This window comes from Salarias fasciatus, chromosome 22, assembly GCF_902148845.1.
Source record: "Salarias fasciatus chromosome 22, fSalaFa1.1, whole genome shotgun sequence".
Lineage (NCBI taxonomy): Eukaryota > Metazoa > Chordata > Actinopteri > Blenniiformes > Blenniidae > Salarias > Salarias fasciatus.
The window spans coordinates 18,302,227-18,327,729 of record NC_043765.1 but is presented as its reverse complement, the minus strand read 5'-3'; the positions used below and the strand labels follow the sequence as shown (position 1 = coordinate 18,327,729).

Sequence of the window (25,503 nt, the reverse complement as noted above, 5' to 3'; positions counted from 1 at the left end):
GGGAAGCTCTGAAAGTTTTAACAATGTCATCCTGGTGAAAAGACTAAAAGTTTGGTGTTGAAAACAGACAGTTCCACTTATCACTCGTCAGAAAGTCAGTGTTTCAGGATCTAACAGCTGTCACAGTCTTGTATTCACAGATGTCAATCAAACTACATACACAGTGTGTAACTGTGACTTTCTTTTATATCGTCCTGCTCTATTTAGTTTTTCTGCCTACCAGGTATTGACGTCCAGCAAGGAGGCTTCTTCTGGCTGTAAAGAGAAATCTCCAATGTCAGCTGCATTGCAGCCCTGTCCAACACATTTCTCCCCCTTAAAATCAGATAAGACTTGAATCATCCGGCAACAAGACAACTCCAATCTCCAAGGAGAGCACTAAATGTCAAAGCACATCAAATACAGAAAATAACAGCTATTTGTATAAATTATCTGTAAATTTTACATGACAGACATCTGTTTCTGTGGTTTCTTAAAATAGTTGTAAATAATTTTCAGTCCGTCTTTGTGGTTTTAATGGGTTTTGAACATTTACTTCTGAAGAAAAGCCCACTGTATTCTATTTAAGCTTTCCAAGGCTGAACTACATGATTGATCCTTGAAGTTTTATTTTGCCAAATAATCACCGTCTAAATAGCTTTATCCAGCTCCGCCGATTCCTCCTAACAGTGGCTACAGATTACGCATGCACACACACACACACACACACACACACACACACACGCAGGATACTCAAATGACTTTCAGGTGTCTTTTGCCTGAATAAATATATGTGAATGTATACTTTATTGTGCAGATGAGCTTGTGTGCGTTTGTGTGTGCAGTTGTGCTGCGCTCCAAGAAAAGAACACGTGTCAGCATAATTGAATATGCCCAGGTGTCAGTGTTTAAGTAAGCACACACTGTGTGTGTGCGTGTGTGTGTGTGTGTTCTTGAAGTGCTTGTACATTATTTATGAGATTCACACCCAGCTTTCCATCTTTCGCAGCAGGAGGTCCTCACTAACAGATGGCACACGCCCATGCTTGCACACATATGTGACACACACTGACACAAGCTTTGTTGTGCACAGTGTAATCGGACTTGCAAATACAGCAGTTTGTGTGCAAACTTAAGAAATTTTATCGTCATTAATGTTTCAGTAGGATTAAGATATTTGTTCTTTTCCTCTGTAGTTTTCATTTTGCGTACAGAGCTGCCGTCCATCACTGACGACAGCCTCTTCTAGTCGTCTCATAACCTAAAGTGCTTCATAGCAATTTTCAAAACTGGGATTTACATTTTTATTGCAGTAAATTATAATTCTGCCATGTCGTTGCATGTTGTTAATGACAGTGTTTTCTCATTTTCCAAATCTGATTAAAGTCATTTTTTGAGTTTGAGCTTTGAGGAAAACGTGTCACTTATCTCTCACATTCCTCTGAGCTTTTTGTTGTGCTCCTTTCATAGTTGGTAGATGGCTTGGTTTTGTTGGAGATTCTCTTTGTGTTTTGATTTCTTTTGTCTTTGGATGTTGGTCTTGTCTCGCTTGACTTTAATCATCCGTTCTGCTTTGTCCAACTTGTCCAACCAACGGAATCGTAGTTCTGTAGATGAACATGCTAATTCCACACAGAAAGGTTCGCAAGCCTAAACCTGAGTCAAACTGTGGGCCTCTTCCCGGGCAGATGAAAATCGTTGCTACTACAACACTGTATTCAACTGCAGTTTAGAAATTTCCTCTGGGGCGATTCAGTGTTTTATTGTTTTGCTGTGAGACAGTCTCTCAATGTTTACTGAAAACTAACAGTGCTCGTTTGAAGGGCTGTTCATGCACCAGAGATAATTACTGTTTGGAAAGGGAAACTTCACTGATATTTCATTGCCTCTTAAAAAAAAATAATGCTCTTATGTGTTGTCAGAGGTTGGGAATTCTAGAAATTATCTCTTTTTTTTGTTGTTGTTACAAATTATACACACTAAAGCTTGAACCTCTCTGGGATTTGTGTGTATTTGCATAGAGATGTGTGTGAAATCCACACCTTTCCTAACCGCCTGTCTTTGTCCACAGGATCTTGCTGCGTGTGGGCAGGCTTCCTTTTGCAGGGAAATGATTCCGCATGAAGTGCAACGCACGCGGCCCCCCATCGTCCTCTGCGGCAGCAGCAGGTGTGACGTCGAGACACTCTCCCCTACCACACTGAGCTCACCCCTCCGCCGCTAAAGATCCCCGGACGGAACAGAGCGCCCTTCTCCTCCCTTCTAACCACCCCTCCATATCTTCATCTCCATCTCTAATCCTTCCTCGCCTGCTTGTTGTTAGAGCCTGGATTTTCTTTTGTAATCACAAAAAGTCAACCTGATCATCGCCGGCCTTGGGTGAACTGGATAGAGTAAGGAGAAAAAAAAAAAGAGAGGCAAGATTGGGAAAGTTAATTTATAAAGAATTAATGTAAGAAAAGAAAAGAAAAAAAAAAACGGAAGTAAAAGCAAGAAGAGAAGCGAAAGTGAAAAAAGAAAGTCGTAGAGTGAGGGAACAAAAAGCTACAGTCCAAAAGTTAAGGAAGGATAACGGATAAGTACTGTTGAGGAACGCGAGGCGAAACCAGCATGAAGTCCAACCAGGAGCGCAGTAATGAATGTCTGCCCCCCAAGAAGAGGGAGATCCCCTCCAGCACGCTCCCGTCAGAAAACCGCTCGCCCTCCCTGCCGCCCGCCAACGACAGCCAGCGCTCGGAGAACCTGGCCTGGCTGGCCAGCGTGGCCGGCGGGAACGAAAGCAGCCTGACCTCCCGTCACAGCTCCAGCCCGTCTCCCCAGTATAAGTCCCACTCCTCTCTATTGGACTCTTCGTCGTCCTCTTCCTCGCCCAGGCTAGTCTCATCTGTGTACTCGTCCCCCCTGTCCCAGTCCACCGTCGGAGGAACTGTCCATTACACCCAACGGCCTCCGAACCTGCAGTTCATAGCGTCGCCCTACACCGCCCCGTACACGAGCTACATAAACCCCCAGCTGCTTCCGCCGCCTCCGCCGCCGCCCCCCCTCTCCTCCTCCTCCTCCTCCTCCTCTCTGGCCGCGCACAGACCCGCACACACAGAGACGGCCTCTGCTCCTCCGCAGGCCTGCAAGCAGGAGCAGCAGCGAGCGTCCACGGGGCGCACCTCCATGCCTCCCCCCTCCACCGACTCCATCCCCCACCACAATCAAATGTCGATATCCCCTCGGACCGGGCAGTCGCCTCACCACCAGGGAGGCTCTCACCTTCCATCCCACGCGCTGCATCCACACCACAGCTTGGGGCACGGCATGTCTCAGGTGGTGGTGCAGTACATGGACGGACACACCAGGAAAGGGGAAGGCAGACACAGAGAGCTTCACAACGGCGAGCTGGAAAGGGGTCGACGGTTCGGAGCGTCCCCCGAGTCCAGCCTCTCCAAGTCGGGGAGCAAAGCGCGCGACGCCGCGTCCTCCTTGTCTTCCTACGAGGCCCGCCAGCTCGTCCTGCCATCGGACTACCACACGCACGACCCCTCAGGGCTGAGAACCTCCGTCATGTTAATGCCCAACAGCCACGGGGACCACCACCACCTGGCGCCACCCAGAGTCAGCCCGGAGAAGCTGGCGGCCGCTGCCCCGTCGCACGCGGAGAAAGGCGGCATCGTCCAGGGCAAACCCGTAAACCGCACGTCCGCCACATCGAACAGCACCTCTTCTTTCACATTTCCACCCCCGCTGAGTGTCGACAGCCTCAAAGCTGCCGTCAGCTCCCTGCCGCCGCAGACCGTCATCCAGACCACCCAGAACGCCACGGAGCCCCTGTCGATGGGGCTCCCCTCCACCGGTATCTACCCTCAGCCCATCATCGGCTACATAGCAGGGGGCGGCGGGAGCAGCTACCACACCAGCCTACAGCAACACTTACTCATTCCAGGCACGCAGCCGGTCATCATCCCGGTCAGCGGAGGCGGAGTCCCCGCTCTGGAACCCATGACCTCCCATGTTACGTCATCCACCCAAGCCACGCCTTTTCCCACCACACTCCCTCACACGTACATCGCCGCCCCCGCCCCCAAAGGAGACACCCTGGAAACGCCCAGCAGCCCGTACCACCACGACGCCTCGGGCGCGGTGGTTCAGGCCCAGCTCCACCTCCCCGTCGTTCCCGCTCCGCCGGGCCTGGCCGCCCCCGCGGCCCCGCCACCCGCCGCCGGTAACGTGGCGGCGCCCCCCTCGCTGCCCCCCTATTTCATCAAGGGTTCCATCATCCAGCTGGCCGACGGCGAGCTGAAGCGCGTGGAGGACCTGAAGACGGAGGACTTCATCCAGAGCGCAGAGATCAGCAGCGATCTGAAGATCGACTCGTCCACGGTGGAGCGCATCGACGGGAGCCACTCCTCGCCCAACTTCGCTGTGGTCCAGTTCTCCGTCGGCGAGCACCGCACACAGGTGAGAGGAACAACTGAAACACTCATGAAATACATCTACATCTTTCTAAAGTACTTAATAATTCTTGCATTTTAAAATGAAGGTAGATTCATGAAGAAACTGAATCCATCTCTCACAAGGCTGAAACAGTCCAGTTTTTAATCTCGGAGCAAAAGGACAAATCTCTTTTTATGCGTATTCTCATCTGGTGATATTAATGTTGAATGACAAGTGTTGTGCTGCTCCCACATTAATTACTCTATTATCATGAATCCCTCAGGTCTCCGCTATCCCCGCTGTAATTAGATTCAGTGTACGAGAAGAGCAGTCGTGTAACAAACATGTTCAGGAAATGAGCGCTGGTGGAGTTCAGCGTGTGGAGCGCTGGAATGTTCTCATCACACTGTATTAATTATTCAGTAAAGCATATCCCTGCATTGATACAGCTGAGGAACATGTTTCATTTCTGATGCTTTATGTAATATTTGAATGCTTGAAGCCCAATTACATTAGAAAAAAAGGATTTGGTTGTTCTCTGATGTCAAATATTTTGTTAATAGTGCAAAGTATTGATTTATGATTGCAGTCATTTGTGTCTGACTTAACCGAGAAGTGTTTTTCACAGATAAAACGCGTGTTTCATTGACTAGATTTCACTCCCATGTGGATCTTTATCAGGTCACACAGTTTGAAGAAACAACCAACAATCATAAAAAGCAACCACTTGTTTCCCATTAAAACTATATAAATGGTTTTTATGCACAGCAAATGAAATTAAACCACTTCAATGTTTTTTCCCCTCTGAAACATCATGAGATGTGATTTTCCTCTGGCGCCAGAAGCGTATGTCTGCGTTACGATGCACCAGTTTCTGACATTGTGAAACTTTACACACTCCTCCATACGAACGTCATTCAGTCGTGTGAAATGGTTTTCACAAGTATCCATTTTGAAATCCTCCCCACAAAATTTCATTTGACTTCTTAATGTGCTGATTTTGGCAAGGCCGCCCAAAATACCACTTTTTATTCATGCAGTGTTTGTTTTTATGTTCAGCTTGAAAGAATTAAGCGAGGTGGGATGTTTTAATGTCCGTTTCTTGATCAGTTTTTGAAGGAATATGATTTAAAAAAAAAAAAAGCTGGTTGTAATCCAGTATATAAGAAGTGGAGATCAAGTCCCCATATATTCTTCCATGTTAATCATGTTCTTCTGTTCAGCACCATCTTGTTTAACCTGAACTTTCTAAAACAGTCATTTTCTTCCAGTCCTGTTTTATACAATTCAGAGGTCATTTGAGTTGGATCATCTGTGCGGTCCCTGAGGCGGCTACTCGATACTGAATCGCTGCTTTCACTCAGCTCCAGACAGGCTTATTAGACGTGGACAACTTGTTATATCTTTGATTTCTCTGTCCACAAACACAGTTAGTGTCTCAAACAACTATTTACATCTGCATAATGAGCACAGTCTTCGCAGGGGCAAACCCCTCGACTCGCATCAGATCTATGAAATCAGTGGTCCGAAAATCTAACAGGGTCCACGGGAGGTATTAAAAAGGTCCTTCAGCCTCACTGTGATGGATTTATTAGTGTTCCTACTTTTACAGAATGTTTCTTTTCAACAAGTCGGTTTCAGTGTTTCTCTATGTGGAATGTGCATGTTCTTTCTTTCAAGGTATCGTGCACGTGTGTGTGCGTACTCTGCCCCCGCCTATCACCCATTACCAGCCGGGATCTGCTCCAGCTCCCCACTACCAGTTGAGAAAGTGACACATTTCCTCGGGAAATTATCTCGGATACTATCTGATGCTCGCTCTCTGTGTCTTTTCTCCTTTATTATTCAGAGCTCTTCATAATCTCGTAGAATCTGATATTCTGCCACAATTTATTTCTGTTTTCTGTCTCCGACTCCTTCTCACACACACTCGCAACCGCCCCTCCGCTCGTCTTTGAGGGCGCGCATTAAAGCCGGTTAATCTGTTTCATCTGTCCGCGCTGTGACTCGTCCTCCCACACGGCACATCTCCAGCCGTCTCTGCCGCCCCCAGCTGCTCTTTGATACCGTACCCCACAAAAGCTGACCGTCTTTCAAAGACTCATCCTCCTCTCTTGTGCTCCCTCAGTGGTTGTTCTTACTTTTTTCTCTGAGAGGTGGTAGCAGCTTTGAGTGCACACTCTGAAAACTTGCTCTGAGAAGTCCGAAATTATATAACACGGAAGGGAAAATATTGTACGGCGTTTGCTTTGAGAGGCTGCCTGATACATCTTTCACTTTCGTCGTTCTTGTGTTCCTTTTCACACTCGCTTCCTCACTCACTCCTCTTCTCATTCAGCCCCCCCCCTCCTCTTTGTTCGCTCCTGTTTCATCTCCATCTCACTTCCTCCTCTTCCACCTTCTCATTCTTCAGTATTTCAAATATTTCTTCACTTCATCTTTTCTCTGTCTCATCTCAAAGCCTCTTTCTATCTACTGTCTCTTAATTCCATTTTACATACAAATTATAACACCGGCCCCTTAAAAATGAATCTCTGTTTGAAATGAAAGGAAGTTAAACACTTGACTGATCAATGTTGGGCAGTCGGCTTTATGTCCTAAGGAGAACATTTTTGTTTGAAAAAACTGTACAAAACTAATAAAAAAGCCATCCTTCTCATGTCTGAGAGAACTGCTGCACCTTCACATGACTTTACAGTCAGTTTCAGGATTTAGGTTGACTCCTATTTTGAAATAAACCTCAGTTTTGATTATATTATTATAAAACAGTAACTGACTTATTTATCATCACAAGAAAAGCCGAAGTCCCGGATGTGGCCGTTCTATGGTTGTGGCTCCCAGAATAACTTCACAGATTCACTTATTTCCTGCACTCTTGCTGCATCCTGGAATGTGATATTTTTTGTGAAGGTGACTTCTTCTCACCAGTGTTTTAACTGTATTAAAGCTTTTCTCAGGGGTCACGGAGGTCGCTGGCGTGTGAGTGTAATGCTGCAGCGGAGCTTCAGGATTCTTTCTCATTCAGTTTTCTGCACTAATCTGCAATATTTTTCTGTTTACCTTCTGCAGTCCTCATTGCTATTGGGGCTCAGAAGATTTAATAACATCCGCAGAAATATTTTCCTGAAGAATCTTCTTTTGCGCTTTCATAAAGCTGGAGGACAGATTTGAGTAAAAAAAAAACCAATCAGAGTTGAAGAGGTTGAAACGTCCTCGCCCACAGAGCCAGTCTGGCTTATTGAATGCACTGACGCTTGCCTCCCTTCTCTCCAGGTGAGTGTGGAGGTGTTGCTGGAGTACCCCTTCTTTGTCTTCGGCCAAGGTTGGTCGTCCTGCTGCCCGGACCGGACCACCCAGCTGCTGGAGCTGCCCTGCACCAAGCTGTCTGTGGGCGACGTCTGTATTTCACTCACCCTCAAAAACCTGAGGAACGGATCTCTGAAGAATGCTCCGGCCCTGGAGCCGGCGTCCCACGCTTCAGCCTCCAGCCACGGGCCCCTCAAACCCCCCCGGGCCATCTCAGACGCTCCGCAGAGCTGCGGCGGCGGCGGAGGAGGCGCCTCCAGGCACAGGGAGCGGGAGAACGGCGTCAGGCAGCGGGGCAGCGGCGAGAGCGGGAACGGCAGCGGAGGGGGCTCCGCCGTGGAGAACGGGGACCTCATGTTCGTGGAGAGGGAGTCCAGCTCTAAAGGTCAGGCCGCCAGCGGCGCCGACGCCGGGTCGAGTAAGCCATCGGGAAGCAGGAAGCGGAGGTGGTCCGCCCCCGAGGGTCGGAAAGTGGAGAAGTCAGAGGAGGAGCCACCTTTGACCCTACCCAAACCTTCCTTCATCCCTCACGAGGTGAAAATCAGCATCGAGGGAAGGTCAAATATTGGCAAGTGAAGGCTAGCAGGACTGTTATTAACCTTTGGGATTTTAAAAATATACATAAAAGGATTTTACGAAAACATGAATGCCCACGTTAATGTTTCATTGTCTTGGTTTTGTTTTCAGTTTTTTTTTTCTTCTTCTTCATCTTGAATACTGTACTGTAGAGGTAAACTTACCCTACATGGCATCACCTTACATAACGCCCATATAGTTTGTACCGTATTTTTTTATAGACGGATTTTTTAATCACAGGAGCAATCAGTGCCGTTTCGGTGGATTTTGGAAGCGTGCTAAACGATCATGGGTGGCTGTGTGGCACACGGGCACAATGCCTGATAGCTCTGCGTGGCCGCTGACACACTACACACCACTTTTATTTTAACCTTAAGCTCGCTGTTGGCGTTTCGGCCGGGGTTCCATTCCCCGATCCTCTGCCAGTAGTGTGGCTTTCTGGACGCACCTTTGATTTTCCACCACTAGTGGTTTAATGTCAGCTCGTCCTGAGCACGAAGGATTTTTTAAATTTCCAATCGATTAAGTATTAACCTGTTAAATCAGAGCGTGTCCTTAATGTATCATGTGCTATTCACTGTGCCGAACATGAGCCAGATGCCATCAGGCGTCGCTCCAGTGTGCCACACAACAGAGAGGGAACAACTCTTACTCTGCTGAGACGACAATGGAGTCTTTACCTTCACCTTTACTGTTTTCTTTCTTCTTCTTTTTTTTTTCGTTTTTTTTTGTTTTTGAGTCCCTCATATCCTGTGTCACCAGATAGTTTTTTTTTTTTTTTGTTTTTTTTCCAATGATTGTCAGAAACCTTAATCAGGGGTCATGTAGTCCTAGATTGAGCCTCCGTGGGTCGATGTTAATGTATAAATGTGAGATACCCTAACCGAATACGTACAAGTGCAAACACACTGGGTTGGTGAACTTCACTTTAAGTAAAAAAAAAAAAAGATGTTAAGAGGACGACTGCATACAATCCTCATTGTTTTATGATGAATTACTTTATATTTTTTTATCCAGAGAAAGCTGTGTGAGAGGAACCGAGAGAATCTGCATGTCAGCTCCGAGAGGAGGGTCAGGATGTTTCAAAGCACTTAACACACCTGTCACACTCACCACACAGCCAAGAAATTTATTGTCGTCTCTTTATTTACACAGTACTGTATGTTTTTAGACTTTTTTTTTTTTTTTTTTTACTCAGACAATGGTAGAAAGTAGCAACAGCACTTTGGAGAGGTGAGGCTTTAGAGAACTGAAGGGGTCGTTTGGAATCACAGAGCAAGGGCTGAACGTGTGACAGGCGGCGGAGAGAAATTCCTGTTAGCAGATGGTTCACGGAAAAGAAGGAGCTTGAAAATATGGCCGTCTTAACCATGTGCAAATGTGCAGGCAGGCAGCCGGTCGGTCGTGGAAAAACTTTTGGGAAAAGCTTTGGAATGTGTTCTGAAAGTTCAGGATCTGGCGTGAATTAGAAAGCATGCGCCACAGAATTGTGAAGGTCATCCAATATTTGTAATGTGTGCGTGTGTGTGTGTGTGTGTACGTGTGAGCTCCTGGTCTGCAGCTGTCGACGCATTCACACACACTCTTACGCAGACGAAAACAGTGGCGATCATCCCGTAAATGAAACGACCTATGATATGTACTGTAGATGTATTACAGTCCTGCAAGAAGTGCTCTGTGGTGTGTGTGTGTATGTGTGGGTGTCTGGGAGGGAGTCTGCATAAGAGTGTGTGTGAACTGTGTATAGGAAAAAAGGATATCCTCATTTGATATATAGACAATTGTAAATGTCCAGTGTTTCTACTTGGAGTCTTTACTTAAGAAAATCTTGCGATTTGCACATCAGTTGGAAGAAGTGGTTTTTGACGTCCCCCCCCCCCCGTCCTGAACGAGGCCCTGAAACACATCATGCACTGGAGGAGGCAGATGGTTTTGTTCCTCAAGAGACACTTAACCACATGTTAGAGGGAAGCAGGCCTCCGAGGTCAGATCCTGTCCCGTTACTACCTAGATAGCTGCAGAGCGGGTTTTAACACGTGCCTGCCTACTGAGTGTCAGTGAAGACAGGCCGGCGTTCCCGGGGTGTTCGGTTTGGTGGAGTCCGAACGCAGCAGATACCTCAACAGGTTGTCTATGAAGCGGTGTGATCGTGCTTTGCGGCGAGGTTTGCGTCGTCTGTGGAGCCCGTTCCTGCTCCGTTCCTGGATGTAGGTGTTGGTGGATCGATGCGTGTGCGTCGCACCGGGGGTTTACCAGGGCGACGGCAGCAAGGATGTGTGGTCGGATGGACGAGGAGAGGACGCAGCGGTGGCTGAATAAGCGAGCGACCTTATGTTGGTGACGAGTGAGGAAGAGAAGAACCCAAGTGAGATTTGAAAAAAATGCTTTATTTTTGATAATAAAACAGGGTTCTCAAATCAAGACCACCACAGTAGTGCATTTTCATTTCTTCCTTTTCCTGTTGAAACATCACGCTCATCAGTAACAATAGTCTGTGTGTGAGTGAGTGTGAGTGTTTTGTAAATGTGTATACATGTCTGTTTTTTTTTTTTTAAGTGTTTGTCGAACCCTCCGTCACCAAGAGAAGAGAAGAAAAGGAGAACATCTGAACAAACCTGTCAGCCACTAAAACGTTTCTATTGTTGATCAGGTAAAATGTTTTTTAACAGATTTAAGCCAAAGCCACGGATGCTTTTGTTGCTTTGGTTACTTTAGAAAGCAATAGTACAATAAATATTCAGGCTCTCTCCTTCTGTAGGACTGGAACACTTTCTGCAATAAATGTTTAATAATAATAAATAATAATAATCATCCTCCAGCATGACGAACCAAAATAACTCATTAAGGAAATCAAATTTGGAAAAGTGTTTTTAGACGCTCATAAAGCAGGACACTATTCCTCTGATCACAAAGGATGTTTTGATCTTGAGAAACTGCAGTGGCAACTCCAGCTGCTTGTTATCAGGGAAGTGATTCATATATGCAGTAACTGAACAAAAACCCCTGAAACCTCCTCTCTCTGCGCCGGGCCGGTCGGAGACGCCGCTGTCTCCGACCGGCCCGGCCCGGCTCCGCCTCTCTGCCAGGACTTCCCCAGCGACCTCGTTGACCTTGTTTCAGGTACCCAATCATAGCCAGCCAGCCTCACAAAGCTCCTCCTCCTGAGGCGAAGCAATCAATTCAAAACGCTTAAACAACCGTAGCTACCTGTCGCTTTGGCCCGGCCTGGACGTAACAGGACCGGCCTGGACTGCCTGTTCCCCCCCCCCCCTCACGTCTTTATTTGACATCCGATCGTAATTCATCCAGGTATTCATATTTTACTGTTAATTCGGTAACGCCGATCAATCCGACATGTAGAAACACTCTGAATGCAAGAGAGCGCAGCACATCATTGCAAGGATTCAATACTTTTTTTGTGGGTTTGGTGCAGTTGTGATTTTGTTAAGATGATCCCAAGTTTAACTGTTTAACTCCCTTGATATGTACCACAATGTGCAATACTTCTTTTTTTTCTCTTTTTTTTTGCCCCCTCCCTCACTGTGCCAAGTGTGTGTATCATAGATTGACTCCAGTGACTCGATCTCTGTTAGAGGCTTTGTGTGTTTTACTGTCTGTTAATGTTTGTCACACCTTAAAAAAAATAAAGAGTCAGGATGTTTGTGAAGAGAAACAAATCCCCAGAAAGAGAAATTGTCCTGTAACCCTCTCTCTTTCTCTCGCTCCCTTTTTGTCCTTGTGGCCTTCCTTAAGTTGTGTGAGTCTGCACTATGTGTCACGAGTGTACTGTGAGTGCGTGAGTGTGTGTGTGTGTAGCGGAGTGTTTTCTCCTCTAATTGTCTGTGAGATCATAAACCCTGACCCTCAACGGTTCACGGTGAGACCCACAGGAAAAAGAAACCTCATTGCTAGTGGGGACCACTTTTTGTAAAAAAGAAAAAAAATTAAACAAAAAAAAAAAAGTAAAAAAAAAAATAAACAACCAACCAACAGAGATGCACATGTAAGTAGATGTAAAAGACTTGATAATGTTTCAGCACTTTCTAATCCTAGGATGGGTTTAGGTCTAACCCCTCTGTTTCAGACCGGCACCCGTCCTGGGGGGTAAAACATTCATTCAGAACAGACAGAGAGAATGAAAAAGAGAAAACAAAGGGGGGTGAATATTAAAGAAAAAGAGATGGCTCAAGTTTTTGCACATCACCTTGCCGTATCGTTGTGTTAATCTGTCTGTGCTCCATCTCACTTGGCGCCCGGCGCGTTCTTGGGTCCAACGGGCCGAGGTGTTAGGTGATCCCTTGGTTCTTTTTTGTTTTTTTTTCTTTTTTTTTCCTCCTAGGAAAACCCTTTCTCGTGGAAAGCATCCCTTCTTTTCTTGTGCTTAGGTTGTGCTCGGCGAAAACGCAAAACCTTGGCTTTGTTTGCGTTATTTTTGGTGCAGGAGCTTTTTTTTTTTTTTTTTTTTCTGTTTTCGGTCTCCTTGTAGCACTCAGTATAATGTCAGGGGACTTAAAACTATGTAGAGAATGTGTCATTGTTAAGTTTTTATGACAAGCTTCCTCGCCGGAGGAACACTGCTAATGTCATCTTTTTTTTAAAAAAAAAAAAGAAAAGAAATTGGCTTCTTGCACAACTTGACAAATAAGATGAATGTTGGTGTGTGAGCTTTGACTTTTTGATCATAAAAAAGACGTGTGCTCTGTGTTTCTTGATGTTTGTACTTTTCGTTTTGCAAAAAAAAAAAAAAGGATGTTTGTTTTTTTTTCGGGCACTTTGTTGTGTTTTAAAAGTGAACAGAATTCAATCAGGATTCCACTTTTTTTCATAAATTGTTTTTCTTTCTTTTCTTTTTTTTTTTTTTTTTATTGTATGATGTCTCGTCAATGTCCATAGCGCTGGATAACCAACTCAGGCAGAAAGAAAAAAAAAAAACTTGTAGACGCCCACTTAACAATTTAGTTTCACCCCAATCAATTTGCATAGTGGGCTGTTTGATATGGGTTACAAGATATGTCAATTTATTACATATGCTTTGATATTTGAATTGATTTGATGATTAACAACTGTCGATATTGACAATTAACTATAAATTATTATTATTATTATTATTATTATTATGATATCATGTGTATTATGCTGGAGATGGCTCGGATGACTCTTCAGTGTCCTGAACGTCTGCGGTCAGCCGACGGGACGTTCGGCTCCTGACCTCTGACCCTGCCCACTGCCACGGAGGGGGCGGAGCTTGTCTGTCAGCTGTGGCTGTGTTGACCCCCCACCCCCCCTGCTCTGAACACTCAGCCCTGTCAGGATGTCTCTCTGCTCACCGAGCAGAACCGAACTGAAACTCACTCTTGAGGCGGTGGCAGAGAACTGGACGCCGCCGCCGCCGCCGACCTGCACGGACAGTCTGGCCTGCAGGGGGCGCTGCAGCAGTCCCCAGCCAACTTGTTTGTACTATACTGTACTCACCAAGTCCCTGTGTCTCACCGCCCCTTTCCTCTATAGCAATGGAGAAACCCCGTCGGTGTATGTATTTGACATCTGTACAAATGCACCTCTTTGAAAAAGGAAATGAATCCTTGACATATCTGGAATAAACGGGCCGTTTGTGTCGTTATTTGAATGAGAACACACTTCACCTAAACACTCTACAGTGTATTCAGTGTAGTGTCACACAAACACACCACCTGCCATGAAGTTGCACATCTTATTAAAAGTATTTCAGGATGGCTCCCTCTAGTGAGGCCAAGGCCACACTGCAGGCGTCTCCACACAAATGAAATCGTTGAGATGACCTCTGACCTCACATGTACATAATTAATATTTCAGAAAATATGTAATAAGTCATAAAATATGTGCTTTTCACTTCAATGTTTTAATTATGAGGAAAGATGACATTTCAATTATTCTAGTATATTTTCCTCTTAGTGTTTTATGACACCATTTAGTGGATTTTTCCTTCCAGTTAGATGTGAGAGTTAAACTGCTTGTACCTGAGAAAAGTTCCCCTCAGGATCGTCTGCTCATTATGAGTCCTTCATGTTGAGTTAAGACAGCTGCAGACTCGGCTCTCAGTTTCTCAGGAACAATCTCCACCTCTGTGCCGCAGAAACAGCTCCTGCACTCCACGTGTGACTGAAGATTGATTGTTCTCCGTCTGCGCTGCCTTCTTCTCACGGCAGCTCCACATCGTCACGTCTCTTGGAGAGAGAAGCGCCGATGCTGTGAGAAGCAGGTGGGAGCAGGTGAGCGTCTGGTGTCGACGCCTCAGGAAAGTGATGTGATGCTGCGATCCGCTTCTCTTCCTGTAGAGAGGAACCAGCTCTGTACCCGCAGCCTGACGATTTCTGGAGGATCAAAACTCTCAAAGCCGCGGCTTTTGTAGAGCAGAATAACCACAATTTACAACAGATTTTACTCTGCAGTTGCTTCCTGTAGAGGTTTAAAAGAAATCTGATTATTTTCCTTGTATTAGAGAAGCTTGGATGCTGTGAAATCTCTTTTTCAATTTTAGTTTTTTGAACAAGCAATGATGAGCTCAATAATTTTAGGATGAAAAGCCACATTTTTTCAGGTGTTCTAACAGGTAGCACGTTTTAATCTGCACATTCACTACACTGTGGAACACCAACAAATAATATTGTAGTGTTACGACACTGAAGCAAATACTGGGAACTACTTTTTCTTTTGAAATCACTACACCCAGACGGCACGTTTAGTAAGTAGTTCCGTCTTAGCAATCTTCGCATAAACAACTCAATCTGGTAATTTTGCATTAATATTTCACAGCGTAGTGAATGTGCGGATTATAACGTGTCCAACAAAGTGTTTTGGGGTTGTTGGATTTTGTATTTGATGAGTTTGACGAGAGGAAGCAAATATACCGCCTCCTTCCATTGTGTCCATCCCGAAAACCTTCCCCGACTCACCTCTGGATAAACAACAGCTCGCCCTCAAAAAAAGTAAGCATGCTGTTCGAAACGACTAAGGAATTGCGCTAAATGGGCCAATTTGCCAAAATGTTGAAGTATCCCTTTAACACATTTGTCCACAAAAATTGGATTTCATGTCATTTAACTTATCTTAAAGATATGTTCTCTTCATTTTAGAAGTCCAGCAGCACAGACACTGGCTTTCTAGATTATGAGACTGTAATGGAGATCCAATAATTGTCACTATTTGGGTTATTTTGAGGTTCTGTCTCTGGTTTCAGGTTTTCCGCTCCCTGTCCTGATGTGTTTCACCTGCGCCTGAGTGTGTGATTGCCTTCACCTGCTGACTGCTCTCTATATATTGGGGCGTTTCTTGTGGGTTTGTTTCTGTTCCTGTCATTAGTGTTCCTGTGCTCCAGGCTTTTAGGATTGTTTCTGTCTTGACAGCATGGTTCCGTCTTTCTAAAGTGCTTCTAAAACCTGTAACTTAAACAGCAAGCTTCCTTCCCCAGTCAGCACTCCCTGGCACTTTTCAGTTATACGAAGTGAAATAATTTATCACTTCATTGCACCTGTGTTTCTGTGCACACTCCTTTCAGTGGCAAACCCCACTTTTGAGAAGCTCTGCAGAACGATCCACGCAGCAGTGAGGAAAATCAGCAGAGGTCCTGCATGCAGTTTATTGCAGCATGTTTTTCATCTTCTCATCACAGGTCTCTGAATATTGCATCCCAGTTTGAGCATTCACTTTGAAACACAGGTCAGCAGAACAGTTCCTCAGATCCCCCACACTCCTGATTCTTCTTGATATGTTAAAAAGAGGCTAATTTCCCCACTGCCATACACAAGTTCAAGGATATTAATATTACCTCTGACCTGTAGTTTGCAGTCTTTTTTTTTTCAGTCCTCCAAAACTTAAAAACATGTATCCAGACTCAATATGACATGAATTATGACATTCCCATCTGCAAACACGGGATCTTACATATCTGTATGCATGGAAAAACACTTGTTGTGGGATTATATCAAAGTAAAGTGGCCTTTCTGTGAAATGTCAAGATGAACTTTTGAGTTTCTTTCCTCTCAGGAGCTCAGAGCTCAGATCCTGTGCTGAGAGGCACGTTCCCTCCTAGGAGGAGAACATTTGGCTGGACTGTTGCGTGACCCGGATGAAGGTGGTTCTCCTGCTCAGCTCTTTGAGTTTGGCGGCGCCCACGTAGGTGCAGGTGGAGCGGAGACCGCCCAGCACATCCCGGATGGTGTTCTCCACGTCTCCTCGGTAGGGGACCTCCACCGTCCTGCCCTCAGACGCCCTGGAAGACAGAACGATATTTTCATAGGAGAAAACCACAAAAATGACAAGACATCCCACGTTTAACAATGAAAGAGACATTTTCCTCCATAAATGGAGGACGGGCTGTTGGACCGTGCAGATTCTCACCGATACTCAGCCACTCCACCGACGTATTTCTTCATGGCCGTGTCGGAGCTCATGCCGTAGAAGAGTTTGTACTTCTTGCCGTTCTTCTCGATGACCTCTCCGGAGCACTGGTCGTGACCTGCCAGCATCCCTCCCATCATCACGAAGTCGGCCCCGGCACCTGGGGGTGGTAAAAGCAGACACGGTGGTTAAGATGTGCAGAGAAACACAAGCAGGGAACAATTAGAGGTGGGTTTCCTACCAAAGGCCTTGGCCACGTCTCCTGGGCAGCTGCAGCCGCCGTCCTCAACAGAGAAGAACCACAACACAGGTAAATGACCCACTTTGAGTAGAGACTGGAAAATACAGCTACAGATACCTCCTTTAAGGCCTGTAACTCACAGAGATGATGTGTCCTTTGAGTCCGTGGGCGGAGTCTGCACATTCTATCACAGCGCTGAGCTGCGGGTAGCCCACCCCTGTCTTAATCCTCGTCGTGCACACGGAGCCTGAAATGCACAGTCAATGCAATTTAGAGACAAACCTGAGTAAGGAAGTTGGGTGTTTAAGTTTTGAGAAACTACGAAAAGTGGTTTTTAAATACCTAAATGAAGCTTTTTCAATAAACTAATTGGTGCTCTCTTCTCGACAGAAACTTGACAGCACTAATTCTGATATTCATAATCAACAAAGTAAATAAAGAATGCTCTTCATGATTGTGTCCACAGCTCCAGAGAAGATCGATTAATGAAAAGTAGATGCTTTCATTTAAAATGAGGCATTTGTATTTTTATAAAACACAAAGAAATGTGTTGTGAGAAGACACCAAACAGAGGTGCCACCAGACAGTGTTTCTAGGCCAAAAGCAGTAAAGAACATGCAGAGCAAGCAGCTTCAGGCCATAATGAGCCGATAAGAGGACTGAACTTAAAACTGAGTGAGACGTATTTGCGGCTGTAAACAGTTTTATGGTTACTGGTGGATTTTCTAAAACAGTGAAACCGTGTCCTGCTTTCTCTACAGAAACCTGAGATATAAACTCCAGTAACCTCCACCCTGCAGGAGGCTCTGCTGACAGGAAGGAAGTTACTCTTTTTTCAACCTAATAACTATTTTAAAGGCATTTTAAGGTGAAACATATTAAATACCCACCTGGTCCGATGCCCACTTTGATGATGTCTGCCCCGGAGAGGATGAGCTCCTCCACCATCTCTCCCGTCACAACGTTACCGGCCTGCAAGACCCACAGCATCAGCACCAGACCGCCGCCGTCTGCCGCGGCGAGGCGCGGCGCGTTCTCCCTTTTCTCACCATGATGGTGTGTTTGGGGAACTTCGCTCTGACGGTCTTGACGAACTCCACAAAGTACTCCGAGTAGCCGTTGGCCACGTCCAGACAGATGTACTTGAGGGCGGGGACGGCTTCCAGGATGGCGCACAGCTTCTCCAGGTCGGCGTTTCCACTGCCTGAACTGGCGGCCACATGCTGAGGGAGGAAAGTTACTATAGTTACATAATGATGCTATAATGGCATCCTAATGCTTTATAAATGTATTTATAATGCGTTATACAGGTATGCTTCAAGTAAAGTGTTACCGATCTTACCTCTAAACAGTCGGGATGAGAAGCAGCGAAGTTCTTCCAGTCTTCTACAGAGTAGTGTTTGTGAATAGCAGTGAAAAGGGTGTGCTGAGGACAGGAGGAGACACGAACACACTGAAGGTGTTTCACATATTCAGGACATTTCAGTGCCAGTTCATAAAACACATTAGTTCACATAAATTCATGTACTCCAACTTTTCATTCGACCCGTCAAAGTGTCTAAATTCCAACTCCAACTAACTGATATGACAGCATAAAATGTCTCAAAATGAGATGTAATTCTGACTATCAGTGAAATGTTGCACAGCTTTATTGTAACCTGAGCTCTGCTGAGGTTTATTGCCTTGCAATGTGGTGTTTTGACTAAATGACCCTACATTTACCTTAAAACAAGTTTTGAAATAGACGGACTTGGAGGAAACATGAAGAAAACACTGTTACTTCAACACTTTATTCCTTTTTTTGATCCGCCCCCCCCTTGACTCACTTTGCTGAGGACCTTCGCCATCTCGAACGTGCCCGTGGTGTCCATGTTGGCTGCGATGACGGGGATGCCGGTGTAGGTGTGCTTGGAGTTGCGGAATGTGAAGGTCCTCTGAAGGTCCACCTGAGGGGGGAGAAGACGGACCTGGTTTTCCTCTGACTGACGCAGGAGCTGTGTGCTTTGATTTCTTCTGAAGCGTTAAAAACATCGTATTGTCATTTGCTATTGCGGTCAGTGGGCTGCTCAGCGATCCAGACCGAGCAGTGGTCCACTGATTATAGCTGTGTAAGTGTGTGTTCCAGTCACTGTCATACACACACACGAGTAAAACTGTGAAAACCAAGTTTTAGGTTTGCCAAACTTACAAGTCAGATCCAAACGTGTTTGTTGGAGAGAAGCTGAGGAGCCTCGATAACAACTAAACAGCGTGAAGATGCCTCTGAGGTGTTCAGAAACAGCTTTTGAATTGACACCTTTTACGTAACGCTGCATGGTTTTCCTGAGTGCAGTCCTGCCATGAATTATTCCTAACTTCTTCAAGGAGGCAGAGAGTGGGCAGAGTAACAACGCTCCGACAACACATGCCGCTGGAGGAAGGAAAGAAATATGAAAGAGGAGGGGAGGGGAGGCCAGCGGTGCATATGTTACTGCGGCAGATCAATATGGGCCTTATCACAGAGCAGAACGCTGACTCATGACTTAACGGATATCTCTGATCCGACAGTAAATATGACAGATTGATCTACTGGGATGATTAAAAACCTGAGATATAAGTAACTCTAGAATAGAAAAGCCACTGATGAGCTGATTATTTGAGTTTAGTTTGGATACAAATTAAAAAATAAATATTCTAATAAACTGTTTTACAGATTGATGTAAAAAAATGTTGGGCAGATCTCAATCAGGAGGTCAGAATCATTGACACATTTAACACACCTCCTAATGGCAATGGTTGATTATAGTAGGTTAGGAAGAAAGGAACACACACACACACACACACACACACACACACACACACACACACACACACACACACACACACACACACACACACACACAATGATGTTATGCTGATTTCCCAGTGGCAGCTGGAATGCAGCCTGCTCTCCTGTAACACACACTCGTCCTATTTATAAACAGGTTTTCTGAGAAATCTCCCGTGTCTCATGTTGCTCTCCACCTCTATCGCTCCCACCGGTTTCCACTTCCCACCCTCGGTCCAGAGCCGCCAGACCGCCCCGGTATCGGCGCCGCGGCTCGGCCCTGTTCCCAGATCCAGAAACGCCACAGTCAAGTGGAGGGAGGTGTGCAGGGAGGACGGTGGCGCTGGAGAAGGTGCACGACAGAGTAACCTGTGCTTCAATTCACACTTTTTTAATATTACATAAAGATTTAATTCACCCCAATCTCTGAAAATCTTTCCAATCGGTGACTCTCTCATTTCCTTTTGTTTGTTTGTTTTTTTTTTAAATTTGTTTGCTACATGCACGTCTGTCTGGTTGACTTGTTTTGTGTCACCTTTTGAAAGGTCGCGCCGCTGTTACATGACCACGAAGGCCAGACTCTCAGCCTCGCAAAGTATAAAGGCAACCTGATGTCTTACATAAAACATGACGAATATAGAATTACAGTGTGTGTGTGTGAGTGTGTGTTTCACCTTCACAGAAACATCCTTTCGAGATTAGAGGGATCATGAATGTCATTGCTGCTCTGCAGCAGAGTGTTTCCAATCATCCGCTCTGATTAAGTCAGAGTTAAGAGGAGGCCCGCCACGCATAAATAGTTAACATCCTCGCGTTGCGTCACCCACCACAGCAGCCTGGATCCACTTCCTGAACGCAACAGGAAAGCGGCCACGCTCCTCCTGAGAGATCCGATCGATCGGACTGAACTTGAATTACATCATGTGGGCAAAAAGTAGAGAAGGGCACCGACCTCTGAGCGGCTCTTCAGGCTGCTCCTCTTGGGTCTGAAGAGGACATCTTTAAAGTCCAGCTTGAGGTCTGCGTCCACCCGGGGCATCTTGGATGCGGAGAAGAGTGATGACCAGGATGAGGATGGTGAGGAGGCTCCTCTGAGGAAGGCTGCAGCAGCAGTGGCGGTCACCGGTCCCAAGCCCCAGCCACCAAACCCGAACCTCCAGGCGGCCAGCGTATTTATAGCAAGAGGGGGCCCGGCCCAGCCCCGGCCCCCATGGCTTTATTTGGGCCTGGACTCTCTCTCTCTCTCTCTCTCCCCCTCTTTCTTCCTCTCCCCCCGGCCCTCCTTCGCCCTCCTCTCCTCCAGCCTGCTCTCTCGCTCCCCCCTCGCCTTCTGCAGAGTGGCAGGAGCAGCAGTGGCTGCGCTGGCAGGCTGTCCCATCTGCTGACGCATACACACACACACACTAACATACACACACACGGTGGCACTGCAGTGGTGTGTGTGTGTGCGTGTGTGTGCTGCAGTGCTGAAGAGCACACCTGCTGTCCAGTTGGGGCATTGCTCCCTGCACCACTGGAGGGAAGAGGAGGCATGATGATGATGATCATCATCAGTTAAAGCATCACCGTGAAATAATCCAGATCACCAGTTTCAGATCAGTCATTCAGGAGTAGTCACTATTTCATCAAACTCCTCTTCATTATCGGTGCAGGATGTTCCTCGTCAATCCTGAGCGAACTCAGTTCGTCGGATAACAACATGAAAAACATATAGTGACATAAATTCAGTTCATGTTGTGTTTCAGCAGCATTAAATCATTTTTAGCTCACTTTCAGAAGACTCCCAGCTGTTATTAGTTTAGGTCAAATTCACATCAAGAGGCACTTTAGGGTTAACAATCAACCTCAAATACACGCTTTTTGTCTATATGGCAGGAAACTGGAGTACAAAGAGGAAACCCAGCACTCATGGGCAGAACATGCAAACTCCACACTGAGTGTATTACGAACGAAAGGTACATTTCCAAATAGAAAAAAGTACTCCTATGGAAAGTAATCTCATTACTTTCTGAAGAAGTAACTAAAGATCTTCAGTGACTTGTACATTAAGTGTGTAGAAGAGAGGAAAAATGTAACAAATGACAAAACACTGATAAATGCAGAAAAATGAACCAAGTGAAAAGGTTACTGACAAAATTATTAAATCGAATCAAAAAGCCATAATTGATCATGTGATTCACTCTGTCTTTGAGGTTTCTTGATTTTTCTTGTTTCTTTTGCATTACTAATTAGCCATGTTACTTTTCTTTTTCGTCTTTTTTTTTTTTTTTTTTTTTTTTGGAGTTAGCTGAAAGAAAACTCTGTTTATCTTACTTCGAACCCTGTTGTAAGCAGGCGACTTTTAAAGATAAAATCATACCATCTGCAGAGGAGAAGCTGTTGTGGTTCCAAACACCTGCTTTACATCAGTAAATACTCTTTAGTCTGTCGAGGCGAGCTGAACTCAAAAGGTTTCATTACATTTTTAGCTTCCACCTTCTGCAAGTTGACAGCCTGACCGCTAGATGTCAGCATGGTTCAAAAAAAGAAAAAGGCCAAGAACCGAGGAGCAGAATAAACTCTGAGGTCTAAACTCTCCTTCAAGTGTTTCCTGGCAACAACATGTCCCTTCATGGTATTTCTGTGCAGCCGGAGGCAATAAGCATCCCTTCATTTGTGCTGAGTGTCAGCGTGACTGTGTGGAGAGGCTGCGGTTCAAGAGAATGGCCTTTATTGAAAATATTAGAGAGGCAGAAGTGCCAAAGTGTGGATGCGTTGTTAAAAGTGAAAGCACTCAGACAGGATGGCTGGTGACTCAAAATTAAACATCTACTATGGTCAGTTACAGTTTTGCAGAATAACCATGTTTCTGCAATATGATTCATCCGCCTGCACTTTGAAGAGTCCTGGTCTGAAGTGGAGAATCAGTTGAAGCAAGCTATATTTGAGGAAAGCATACTGTTTTATCTTATCACTCTGGTCCCAGCTTCGTCCTCTCTCAGCTCCACCTCTCCTGTGTGTGTGTGTGTGGTTCGGGTCTCTCTGACACCACACACTCCTCTGATGGGCTTAGTGCAGGGATACAATGTGTCTGAATGAGCTCTATTCAGCAAAGTTTGACACCTTGAAATGTCAAGCTGATCTTTCTCACAGAAAGATATATTCAAGTTGATCCACAGGAAAAAAAAAAAAACACAACTTCTTCTGGTAGGTCTTTATATGTAGTCTGCATCTGTTATTACACTTTAATGTTTTTTTTCCCTTCATTCCAGCTTATTTTGTCATTTGACAACAAATTCAGTGATGAAATAAATAAATGAAGTGCCTGAACCTGAAGCCCTCCTGAAGTAACTTTAATTAAACTGTCTAATTCCCAAAGAGACGGAGTACCTTTACCCCCAAACAGATCTTTAGACCGTGGTTGATGTTAGACGCCCAGACTTCTGACTTTACTCCTCTTTGTCTCGACCTGATGAGTCAGACGCGGAGTGATTGCAGTGGGGATAAACCTACTGCTCTTCGACCTTTTGGTGCACGTCACACTGACCCCCGATAAGACGTGCCGACTACAGACCTCACAGAGCAGATAAGAAAACTCCACCATGCACTCGACTTGTAGCAAGAGTCAGCGCGTCTCGGCCGCAGCCGGAGGTGCAGGCGTGCATTTAAAATATAGACTGATGCCAGCATAAGTAGGAGAACGTGCAACGTGAGGGCAATTTCCCTTTAGTTGGAGTTCATGACGTTGTATTTTAACCCTTTTACAAAAGCTAAAGAAGTACAAATATAATGTACACAGCCTCCCTGGTGCAAAATACCAGAACATTATCAATAACGTCTTCTTATCGCTGCAATTTGTTTCTATTTCAACCATGTTGCCACTTAGGTTGGAACACATCTGCAACAATCTCTCTGGACGGGTGAAAGCTTGATACTTCTCGGGATTTCTGCAGCCTGTTCATACTACTTTGTGCACCCAAGTAACCCTGAAACGTTAGATACTTTCATAAAAAGTAAAAATACAAAGTGTTAAGTTGTCTCCAGATCATCTGGCAGGCTCGCTTTTTGCTGGCAGGTCGTATATTTATCCCCCCTCTATACTGAATATTATCCTTCTGGTTACTCTCCTCCCTCTCTCTTTGCTGGTTTGTTATTTTTCCTGGGAACAGTGAAAGCCAAGTCGCCATCTGACTTTGACACAAATCACAGTTAATGATGCAGTTTTAATTCTCTGCATCGAGAACTTTGTGTCGCCGTTTGCACTGGACCGTCTCACACCGTGTATCCAGCCGTTTGCTGATAAAACTATTCAAGAACATACCGTGTGCGGGGGTTTGCCCAAAGGACACTGTGTCACTGGGCCAAGCAGATGTGTAAAACCACATGGCGGGGGGGTTGGAAATGACGGTGAGCACCTTTGATGTGCTTTTCCTGGCATAGGTTGAAATGATAAGAACTAAAAAATTCTATTTATCTCGTGCGGGTGCGACGCAGGTAAGGAGGAGGATGAAGGAGAGGCCTGTCCATCAGGGACGGACGCGCAGCGTCGTGGCTGTGTAATTCAAAGAGATGAACGGCGTTACCAGGAGAGACGAGCGCCTCGGCACGCTGTTTTCTTCTTCTTGTGATTAACGCATAAACAAAGCTAGGGAGTAAAAATATCCACGGCACGTCAAGTCGAAAACTGCAAGGAGAAAGTGAAGGAAAGGTCACTTTCTATTAGGAAGTGGGCTGGGTAATTATTCAGATATATAGATATAGGGCTTGACGTGGACGTGGAGCTGAGAGCTCGTTTATTGTGCTGCTATTTTTCTCCATGGTGCATTCTTGTTTCTGCATTCAAATCTGATATGATAGCACAACAGGCAATAAGAGATAAACCTGAAATCTCCGTTTGAGCCCAAATAACAGCAGATTCCTGAGGAGCAGCGACTGACACATTCAGATGATCACTGGAGGCTTTCGTTCTTCATCGCTGAGCATTTGGGGCAGAAACCGGCCAAGTCACCAACAAATGTAGCAGATGTTTCCATGAGAGTTAATGCCACACAGAAATGTGACATTAACTCAGAGCGTGCAACTGCACAGCGATTCAAGACTGCTGGCAGCAGACAGCAGAGGAAAACAAGGAAGTGAACCGCACGAGCCAGGAAACACTCAGCCAGCTGGTGAGAACGGTTAGGTAAGGAGCTGCTGTGACGGAGAGATGCCGTCTGGATTTAATCAATAAAAACATTTAGGGCATCTTAAAGGGAACGACTGCGTCATCGTTTCATTTCTCGGCTGTGAAATCACAGTTTGCAGCATCTTTCTGTCCTGTCGCTCATGAAGTATTCACAGCTTTGTCAGTAGTTTCACTTGACAGACTGAGCCATAGTTTTCCTCAGCAGTAGCCAAAGTAGTTGTTGTGAGTAACATCCACTTTCTGAATCCAAAATGTATTTTTAGAGCACTTTCTAGTAATTGCAGCACAGAGTGCTTTAAATGTTAAGATTAGAGGCTTCCTCAGCGTTCACCCATGAACCCAGTGTTCCATTAGCTGTATTTTCTAAACATTAACCTGCCTGTAACCTGTCTGCCACATGTTTGCAGCATCAACCCACATCTGATAGAACATCTTAATCCATTAAATCTGTGACGGAACATTTTACTGTAATGAAACCGATGTCAGCTGAGTTCCACCTGACGTCACACCTCACAGCGCTGTGCACGTGACCCCTCCAGGGACGCTGAGGGTGGGGGTCGTGCTCTACATTTGAGTTACAGGAAAAGAGATTTTCCCCTTTCAGGAAAGTCAGTTACACAAGTTCATCTGTGC

At 45.5% G+C, this 25,503-nt stretch overlaps 2 protein-coding genes across 5 annotated transcripts in view; one reads left to right on the top strand and one right to left on the bottom strand.

The window, feature by feature from the left end:
• Positions 1 to 12,348, top strand: part of atxn1a (ataxin 1a) — an 83,470-nt gene extending 71,122 nt beyond the window's left edge. For all 3 annotated transcript variants that reach the window (XM_030121153.1, XM_030121154.1, XM_030121155.1), the window contains 2 exons: positions 2,051 to 4,425; positions 7,675 to 12,348. In XM_030121153.1, the coding sequence (XP_029977013.1) occupies positions 2,590 to 4,425; positions 7,675 to 8,283 (2,445 nt within the window). In that variant the 5' untranslated portion in view covers positions 2,051 to 2,589 and the 3' untranslated portion in view covers positions 8,284 to 12,348. The remainder of the gene's footprint in view (positions 1 to 2,050; positions 4,426 to 7,674) is intronic.
• A 3,517-nt stretch (positions 12,349 to 15,865) lies between these two features.
• On the bottom strand, positions 15,866 to 21,076 carry gmpr (guanosine monophosphate reductase). 2 transcript variants are annotated; one of them, XM_030121159.1, is made up of 10 exons: positions 20,659 to 21,074; positions 18,727 to 18,846; positions 18,243 to 18,326; positions 17,950 to 18,123; positions 17,791 to 17,872; positions 17,041 to 17,147; positions 16,901 to 16,943; positions 16,663 to 16,819; positions 16,507 to 16,534; positions 15,866 to 15,994 (listed from the first exon to the last, which is right to left on the bottom strand). In XM_030121159.1, exons 1-10 carry the CDS (start codon positions 20,743 to 20,745, stop codon positions 15,980 to 15,982), a joined length of 897 nt encoding a protein of 298 aa, XP_029977019.1. In that variant the 5' UTR covers positions 20,746 to 21,074; the 3' UTR covers positions 15,866 to 15,979. The 2 variants fall into 2 exon arrangements, with proteins under 2 accessions (XP_029977019.1, XP_029977018.1); XM_030121158.1 differs by lacking the exon at positions 15,866 to 15,994 and having other exon boundaries at positions 16,019 to 16,531; positions 16,660 to 16,819; positions 20,659 to 21,076.
• Between the last annotated feature and the right edge of the window lie 4,427 nt (positions 21,077 to 25,503).

Coding starts and splice junctions, on each gene's coding strand:
- gmpr (XM_030121158.1), bottom strand. CDS start 20,745: ATGCCCCGGGTGGACGCAGACCTCAAGCTGGACTTTAAAGATGTCCTC. Junction 18,847..20,658: donor GCCTGAAGAGCCGCTCAGAG/GTCGGTGCCCTT, acceptor CTCCCCCCTCAG/GTGGACCTTCAGAGGACCTT. Junction 16,532..16,659: donor GGTGGAGTGGCTGAGTATCG/GTGAGAATCTGC, acceptor TCTGTCTTCCAG/GGCGTCTGAGGGCAGGACGG.